We start from the raw sequence: 10000 nt of genomic DNA, 5'->3' as shown, positions 1-10000 counted from the left end.
ATTATGTATCTATATAAAGTTAAGTATACCTTAGTTTTACCAGACCACTGAGCTGATTAACTGCTCTCCTAGGGCTGGCCCGAAGGATTAGACTTATTTTATGTGGCTAAGAACCAATTGGTTACTTAGCAACGGGACCTACAGCTTATTGTGGAATCCGAACCACATTATAGCGAGAAATGAATTTCTATCATCAGAAACAAATTCCTCTAACTCTTCATCAGCCAGTCGGGGGAATTGAACTCCGGCCCATCGAGTGACAGTCTGAAGCTCTGCCGACTCAGCCAACGAAGGGCTTATGTATGTAAATAAATATATATATACACATATACATATATATATGTATGTATTTATGTATGTATGTATGTATGTATGTATGTATGTGTGGATGTGTGTGTGTGCATGTGTATAAATCATTCTCAGACTTAGTATTACTGTTGCTTGTGTCCAAATAAATTCTAAAGGAAGCATTATTCTACTCTGTAGGAAGGATTTCTGTCTTGGAAAAAGTAATTAAAGTTAATTCAGTCTGGTACATTCACAGACACATACATTCATGTGTTCGTGTTTACCTGGTAACGCACAGTACAGTATATGTGGGCGCGTGTGTGCACATATGAAAGAACGGACAGTATAAGAACGAAAGGTGAATACAGACCAGCCTTTGTCCTTGTAGGCCTACCCGCCCCCACGTCAACGAATAACGTGGCCTATGGCGAATCATTATTCCGCAAAATTTGCGTTTGCGTATCGCCTTTATGACGTCCTTGCGTAAAAGGAATAGTATATTGAGATATTGGGTGACATCATTATTCCAAAGGGGAGTATTGGGTGATAGTTATGTAGCGTGTTACCCAGGCATCTGGCAGCAGTGCATGTAATGAGGAATATTCATATTTATGTACAGTCATATATATATATATGTGTGTGTGTGTGTGTGTGTGTGTGTGTGTGTGTGTGTGTCCACGCACGCAGACATAGTTGGGAAATCTTTGTTTTGGTATCGTTCTCCAGATTCATACTACTCAGTTTTATTTATTTTTTATTATTTACTACGAAAAATCATGTCCTTGCTAAACGCAATAAAGATTTCCCCCCTCCGACCAATCCGATCATATCTTTTCTGGAGGTATTTTTGCAACTGTACATACTAAGCAGATTTTCGGTGCCGAAAATAACTTTGGTGTCACTCACTGAGCTTGAAAAATTAGGGATAACAAGCCACACATTTATTGCTGATATTCTGAATCAATATTTTATGATTAATATCATGTAGTATGTATTTCGCCCTAAGCATTTTCATTTAAAACATCCACGAACGGTCATGTAACCCTTGAATACATCAAAAGTGGAAAAAAACAACTTAAATTTTAGCTAATACCCTAATTAAGATTCAGCTTCCCCGTAACAGATTGCAGTATCATCGACGACCTAGATTCCTGCAGCATGGTAGAAGAAGGAGAATAAGCTCCCAAGTCCCACGCGATGCTGACAGAAGAGGAGAGCGAATCGTCTTCTTGGGAGGTGAGGGCGGAGCAACTCTTCAACCTCTGTGACAGAGAAAGCAAAGGCTTCATTACTAAGAGAGATTTGCAGGTGAGTTTGCAGGATTTGCATTTTCAATTCCCTTGTGAATATAACTTGGTACCCGGAATCATCACTGTCATTCGATATTACCCGGAAGGACCTTCGAAATTTTCGAAATGGTCCTCAATAGCACAAAACTAACCTCCGGTGATTTCGACGGACATTTCGGTGATTTTTAGGGACATTGCATTTGTTCAAGGACCATTTTGATTATTGTAAAAAATGCATTTCGGTGATTCTAATGCCATTATTTGATTCTTAAGAGGTTCGGTAATTCGAGGTACCGTATGTAACATGAATGTCGTTAAAGGTACAGTAAATAAACCGTCCATCTCTACCTCCACTGACCTTACAGTAAATATAACATGGTTATTGTTAAGAGTAATGCAGCATGAACCAGATCTTAATTGTTTTCAATAACTGGTTTAAATTACAATGAGTTCAGATTTCATTCACATCACATTCTCATGATCATGCTCTATTTATCTCCAAGACGTAGTGTTCTTCAGTGATTTTCGTACCCAATGGAAGTACTCTTGCAAAACGCAGGATAAGATCCCTTATGGAACAGTTTCCCTGAGGATGTCGCGCAATTGGAACCTGAAGTTCAAGCAAAGACGCAACGCATTACTACCCTAAAACAATTCGCAGTGTATTTTAATAATTCACTTACATTTTAATCTACTTATTTATTAATTTTTTTTCTTTTCTAATAGCAGATCTCTTCGTTTTGTATTTCCCACTACCTTCTGTTACTTCTTTCGAATTAATACCATATTCTTTGGAAGCTTGAATTTCAAGTCAGTGGCCCCTGTGGTCTTGTTCCTCATGAATAGGGTTCATCTTCTGAATAATAATAATGCCAATGGTTTGCTGGGATAGGTCAGCTTAACCCAGCCACAACCAATCCTAGAGACTGCGTTAGGAAAATAAGAGCTGCCTCAAGTAAGATTACTTTATCTTTCCCTGGGTTTTAAGAATTTAATTGAGCTCCTCGCTGATTGCGCCTAAGTTTCATTAACGCTCTGCTTTTACAGTGCTGGGGCGTTAAGCCCTCAATTTTATCATGTCTCGGGACTAGCATGAGTGCAAAAACCATTACATTCGAGTTTTATCGCGGGAGTTGATGCTGTGAACAACAATTGTTTATATCAGACACGAGGAAAAAGAAAAAATAAATATAACTACCGTTTATTTACAGTTCCTACACAATCTGAATTAGATAAAACTCCAGGTGTCTGGGTGATTGCGGGGTGATTTTACATGCAAATTGCGCTACATAAAAGAGAAGAATTTAAACTGTGATTTTTGTCTTGCGTTTGAGCATGGATAAATATGTATGGTAGTAAACGCTGCAGAAGATAGAAAGATAACTGACAAAGCAGATATTCGCAATGATAAAAGTACATATAAAACTTACCTTTATTTCCGAACTTTTGTCCAGTTACACAAAAGGATTCATTTCTAGAAGCGAGATTATCATTAGAACAAGACAAAGTTAAAGAAGCTGGGCAGCTATGTAGGAAATGAACTAAGGGAACAGCTGAGCATTAAAAGTTAGAAAGCAGTGCAACTGAGCTAATTGGACACTGCAAAAGAAGTTCCACTACTGCCCACAGTGCGCCAAGGAAGGCACTAGTCCTAAATTTACTTTGACGTTACCAGATTTGCGAAGGCTGGTTGGCTGGCTTAGATGAAGCTGGCTTTATGTCAGCATGTGTCCTTGCACAAAGATTACCCGTGAATGTGGTAAAGTGTTAGAGGGATTATCGTGTATCATCTGATGGGACTAAAGAGTGTAACTATCGCCTTTATCTAAGAGGAACTCGAGATAAAATCTCCAGTCAGCAGATTTCGGTAAAGAAAATTAAAGACAAAATCGCCATCATCTCATTCCACTCTCACTTTCTCGTATTTCGTGGATGGTTGTTATTTCTTTTTTATATGAGTTCAACTTCTCATACACTTTAATCATCAATTTTCTCGTGACTTTCGATGCATTGTTCCAGCGTTTGCCCTATGTATCCTAAACCCCTAGGTTATATTTCCAGTCATCTCTCTTGCCACGTTGTCTAAAGTACCTAAAATATTACTTTGAGTTTGCTATTAAGACTTTTTATTTACATAAATATATTCACAAATTAATACATTCCAGAAAGTTAATGTTTCAACACCTTCCTTCTGTTTTCCATAAAAACCAGCCAACCAGTATCTGATAGTGAACCGAATAACGAAAGCAAAATTAGGAAATAAATCCTGTAGGCCTTCGTTGCTATGAGGTGACGAAAATAAAGAAAAAAAAAAGATAGATAAGGCACAGAGACTTTAGATCCTGTTCATTGCTATTCATTAAGGAAAAGAGTGAAAAATGACTCTATCCTCTTCGCCAGCGTCTCTGGGGTGAGCTGCCATTAGGCCCAGACGAACTAGAGGGCGTGTTCGATTCCCTCGATCAAGACCACAACGGATTTCTTACGCTACAGGAATTCACCGATGGCTTTGGTGAGTATTCATAGTAGAAATAAAAAGTAAAAAATGCGCCGAAGTTTCTTCAGTGCAATCGAGTTTTCTATACAGCCTATAATCAAGGCCACCGAAAATAGATATATCTTTCGGTGGTCTCAGTGTAATGCTGTATGAGCCGTGGCCCATAAATCTTTAACCACCGCCCGGTGGTGGCCTGTCCCACACCGTTTCCAGATGCACGATTATGGCTAACTTTAACCTTAAATGAAATAAAAACTACTGAGGCTAGTGTGCTGCAATTTGATGACTGGAGGGTGGATGGTCAACGTACCAATTTGCATCCTTCTAGCCTCAGTAGTTTTTAAGACCTGGGGGCGGACGGATAGACAAAGCCGGCACAACAGTTTTCTTTTACAGAAAACTAAGCGTGAATAAAATAACTGTTATTTTCAGTTCAATGTCATTGTGATCATTCTTGTACATGGTCTTAACCTGTAACATAGATTCGTTGTTATTACATTTTCGTTTCTTTGTAACCAGATTGTACTTTTCAGTTGTAAAATGTAGTACTTTTTTGTTAAGAATGCCTTAAGAGTTCTCATTAATTGTAACTTTTATTGGGTTTGCCTTTCTTAAGCCCTAAATCATTTCAGGGATCTAAAAAATTCTTGATTTAGTTTCTAATTCCTATTTTAAGTTTTTTAATTCTTTAAACTTACTTTTATACAAAAAGCTAAGAAGTAAATCAGTAAAATGAAAAGTTTATTCAGCAGTGATAGTGACAAAAGTACTGATTACCCATTCGCATAATTTACTTCTGTTGATTGATGCTAAATGTTGAACAAACTAGTTGTTCACAAAGTTATGCATGACGTCATATATATGTATATAATATATATATATATAATATATATATATATATATATATATATATATATATATATATATATATATATATATATATATATGTTATATATATATATATATATATATATATATATATATATATGTCGATGGGTACTTAATCAATAAAGCCTGTATGTAATATCAACCTAAATGTACCAGAACCGCGCCTCAGATCACCAGCAGAGAAAGTAAAGGTGGTATATATATATATATATATATATATATATATATATATATATATATATATATATATATATATATATATATATAAATGTGTGTGTGATCGGTAGTATCAAGGAGGGGACCTAGGTTCGATTCTTGGGCTATTGTGCCTCTGTTGATTTAAGCACTGAACAGTTATCAGTTAGGAGAATGTGTCTGTTGCAACCAGGTTTAAAAAGGACCTGGAACTGGTTACCTCATCCTAAGAGGATGGTTTTGCTGACACCAGGCGTCTTCGTGTTTGGGAAAAATACGGATAGTAAATAAGTATAGAACACACATATACATATATATGTATGTATATATACACATATATGTGTATATATACATATATATATATATATATATATATATATATATATATATATATATATATATATATATATATATGTATTATATACATATATGTATGTGTGTGTTTGTGTGTATGCGCGTAGGTTCGCCACAAAGGAGAAGCTGACAGCAAAGCATCGAGAACTTTCGTATGATTGTTTCCCACTTTGAGGGTACACTTAGTAAAAAGAATTTTTATAGATAAGAAAACTTGGCATTAGAAGAATATCATTCATACATTTATCATTTAGAATAAATGATAAATTAGCCTTCTAACATCTTATGTCTTCTAATTTTGTCTTGAAAATGTACTATTTAATACTCGTTCTGTAATTAAACAGGAACAATATGGTTATCCGCTTTATAACAAATAATTTTATTGAATTATCTATTGTGTCGTTTGTGGCTTGACTTGCTTGTGGTGAGAGCAGACTTGTAAGGCTGTTCTGTTATTTTTTATGACTTGTTTTATTTTTAAATGATTTTTCTATCCTTATACCAAGTTTTCTGTTGTGCAAAAATCTCTTACTTGATTCAGTGTACCTTGTATATTTGTAATAATTACAAGAAATTAATTGTAAATTGGTTTTCCATTTTTTCTCTCTATGGCAGACCATATATATATATATATATATATATATATATATATATATATATATATATATATATATATATATATATATATATATATATATATTATATATATATTATATATAAATTCATTATATATATTCTTTTTTTTAGATGAAGAGGAAGGCATGTTCGATTATTAGGTTTATTTGCCGACGTTTGCGTCTTCGATGTATCTCCGCTAGAAAAATTATCATTTGCTATAAATATTATAAACAAATTACTAATATACCACAAACTTTTTTTAAATTCCTTGTACCAAAGTAATATTTTATACAAATACCATAAAAGAAACACGGAAAACTAAAAGAAACACCTGCCAAGGCAAGAGCTAAAAAGTGCTTAGAAGAGAAAGGGAGGAAATAAACACATGAAGATACCGACAACGAACGTGGAAAGGAGGCAAATAGGTAATTAGGCTATAAGCAGTTGGGTGGACGAGGATTGGGTGTTTAGTTTAGGTATATTTGTTTTTATTAAGATAGACTCCAACACCATCAACTCCTCGTCCTTATGGGCAGATCCAATAATTTTAAAATCATTTATATCCAAGCGGGTACCACAAATTTGTGAATGATTAAGAATGTTGGACACTTCAGGATTGGACAATCTGCAGCTCGTCCTGAAGCTGACTCCCTGATGAGCACAGAAGCGAACCCTGAGCAGCCTCCTTGTGCATCCAACGGAGGTTCCCATACATCAGGGACAGATATATTTTTTTATAAATAATGTTGGATGTCACGGGAGGGCCCACTCTGTCCCTCACTCTGAAAAAAGAACGTATAGTTAGAGGAATATGTGGGATTAGCTTCAAATCCAACATTATCTATAAATGTACCTGTCCCAGATGTAGTCTGGGAACCACCGTTGGATGCGCGAGGAGGCTGCTCAGGGTTCGCTTCTGTGCTCATCAGGAGTCACTAAGACAAGGGTGAGATTGTCCAATCCTGAAGTGGCCAACATTCGTAATCATTCACAAATTTGTGGTACCCGCTTGGACACAAATGATTTTAAAATTAATGGATCCGCCTATAAGGATGAGGAGTTGATGGTGTTGGAGTCTATTTCAATAAAAACAAATGCACCTACATGAAATGGCCAATCCTCGCCCACCCAACTGCTTATAGCCTAATTACCTGTTTGTCTACTTTCCACGTTCGTTGTCGGTATCTTCATGTGTTTATTTTCTCCTTTCTCTCCTAGGCACGTTTCAGCTCCTGCCTTTCCAGGTGTTTCTTTTAGTCTTCCTGGTGCTTTTATGGTACTTGCATTAAATATTGCTTTAATTTTTAAGCATTTAAAAACAAGTTTGTGGTATACTAGTGACTTTGCTTTATGCATTTATAGTAAATGATTTTATAGTAAAAGATTTAATCTTTCTAGCCTTGAAGATACATCGAGAGATGTGAAACGTCGGCAAATAAACCTGTAACTGTAAATACGAGAGACATGCCCCTTCCTCTTCATCCTGGGATGTTTATCGGGTTTGGTTCCCTGCGATTCTGCTGTATATATGTATATATATATATATATATATATATATATATATATATATATATATATATATATATATATATATATATATATATATATATATATATATATATATATATACATACATACTATATATATATATATGGATCTTTATTTCCTCCTGTATTTTCTCGAGGCCCAAAGTAGTACTGATAATAATTTCTCCAGGTCATCACTTGGGTCTAGTTGTGGAGTTCAGGGCTGACTGTGATTCCTCGAAAGATTCGGGAGAGGAGGAGGAAGAGGGAGGCGACGAAACGCACAAAAATGGCGGGACAGAATCGGGCAAAATTTCTTCTCATCAGATAGACGAGATACTGAACTCCTTCGCCAAACATGACTTCAATGTTAGGTCTGTTTTACGTTAGTCTTTCACATCACAAGCACCTTGCGCAATATTCCCACAGCTTTACACACCAGTAGGCCTACTTGGTTACATACGTGCCTGTTCTATAACAAAACCCAGTTGTGGATATATGCAGCATAGTTAGTCTTAGAAGTTTCATTAGGTTAAACCTTCATTTTGTTTTATTTCCTTTGGCAGGCCAAAGCTGGCGACTTTTTGTATGTTAAAATAAGTTCTCTTCATGCAAGCATTATAGGCACAAGGAGTTCTTAGTCACTGATACAAATCCATATCTAATGAGATCCCTAAAATCCATCATGGAAAATGCTGGAATATAGTTAGTTGGCCCAAGTAACTTTGGGGTCAACCTAACTTAACCTAGCATAACTTTACCTAACCTAAACTATTCTTAATTGGTATCATGGAAGAAAAAGAACTCATCATGACCTTGCTTTTATGTAATAGAATTTCTGAGCAAATCTGTGTATATTCCCACTTGCTTCTTTACATTCCTCTCCAAAGGCATGATGCTTCGAGTTATTTTTTCACTATAAGTAATAGTTCATCCTTCCTAGGTCTCAGTTTAGAATATTTCTTATGTGCCATTGCCTTCATTTTCCGACTTAAATGGCTGTTTTCGCGTGATATATGACTGTTTATTTATCTTTATTTATGTAATATTTTTGTCTTTGTTGTAATTATCTTTTTCACTTTTTTCACACGTGGCATTTCTTCTTTCAAAACCTTCCTATGCGAGCCAGTGTCCTTTTACTCTTGCTCTATATGAATGCTTTAACGTTTAAAACATTCTGGATACACACGCACAGTCATACAGTATATGTACAGTATATATATGTGTATATATATATATGTATATATATACATGTGTGTGTATATACACTACACATTTATATGTATGTATGTAGGTATGTATATACATATATTCTAATTTATCGAGAAACAGCCCTTCAGTGGTGGAGTCTGTGTGGCAAGACGTCTGTCAGAGCGACGCAGCTGCCGAAGGTCCTAGCTTGGGAGGTCTCGTGACTGCCCTCCTTCAGGAGCTATCGAGGGCTAAAACAGAACAGGCACAGCTGGAAGTCGCCCTCAACTCTAAAACAGAACAATATAATCTACAGGTCAGTGTCAACTGAGCTCACTCACCCACTAAGTAGGCATCTCGGGCCTTATCGTAACCTAAATTGCTTGTTTGAAGCCATTGGCGTTTAAAGAAAATATAGTTTTTTAATCGGACTTAATAGATCTGCTCATCTAATTCAATTATTCTTTCTGACTTTCTTCCTCCGTAACTACATTTTGTTTCATTCCCATTCTTTTTATTTGTTTCCTCACTTTCTCTTCACAGGTAGCACGACTGTACGAGGAGCTCGAGTCTCAGATTAGTGGCGAAAGGAACAAAGTCGAGGCTGAACGCGATGAAAAAGGAGCCCGCGCCTTAGCATCCTTGGAACAAGAGGTAATTGTTTTACATCCGATCAGAAAGTAGGTGTTAAATGGTGTAAATTCAAACGTATACCCATTACAAATATGTGTTGGACACTTAAACACGTTTAAGTTTCATACGGTTAAGCTGCAGTAGTTTACACCTTACTGATATACTGGTTTCCTTCAATTGAAATATTCATTGACTTCTACATTAAACAATAAAGATTTAAATCTTTTATAGCTTTGGTTTAACAATAATAAGAATCATGTCAGCAAATAGAATATTATGGCTGTACAATGAGATTACAACTTCCTGATTTGCTGAATTCACTTTGCGAATTCAGGTCGTCTCATATCATCTGTGAACCACAATCCCAATCTTATTTAGATCTAATTAATCTCCATGAGGCTTGTAATCATAAATGGAGAATGAAATCCTAGATGCTCATTAGAAAATTTTAACTAGAAATGAACGTTAATTTCAAAGGCAAGATCTACTCTAAATCAGACAGTTGTGATAGTAAATTTACA

At 35.7% G+C, this 10000-nt stretch overlaps 1 protein-coding gene across 5 annotated transcripts in view; it reads left to right on the top strand.

Moving 5' to 3' along the window:
• LOC136838813 (EF-hand calcium-binding domain-containing protein 4B-like) overlaps positions 1-10000 on the top strand; it is a 101070-nt gene that overhangs the window by 68380 nt on the left and 22690 nt on the right. For 4 of the 5 annotated variants that reach the window (XM_067104466.1, XM_067104429.1, XM_067104438.1 and 1 more), the window contains exons 2-6: positions 1412-1596; positions 3978-4089; positions 7846-8029; positions 8988-9162; positions 9390-9500. In XM_067104466.1, coding sequence (XP_066960567.1) covers positions 1486-1596; positions 3978-4089; positions 7846-8029; positions 8988-9162; positions 9390-9500 — 693 coding nt within the window. In that variant the 5' untranslated portion in view covers positions 1412-1485. Of the gene's footprint in view, positions 1-1397; positions 1597-3977; positions 4090-7845; positions 8030-8987; positions 9163-9389; positions 9501-10000 lie in introns of all 5 variants that reach the window. The other variant, XM_067104456.1, reaches the window with a different exon arrangement.

The sequence above is a fragment of the Macrobrachium rosenbergii genome, chromosome 1, assembly GCF_040412425.1.
Source record: "Macrobrachium rosenbergii isolate ZJJX-2024 chromosome 1, ASM4041242v1, whole genome shotgun sequence".
In the NCBI taxonomy this organism is placed as follows: Eukaryota; Metazoa; Arthropoda; class Malacostraca; order Decapoda; family Palaemonidae; genus Macrobrachium; species Macrobrachium rosenbergii.
The sequence above is the reverse complement of the archived record's forward strand: the minus strand, read 5'-3'. Positions and strand labels throughout refer to the sequence as shown.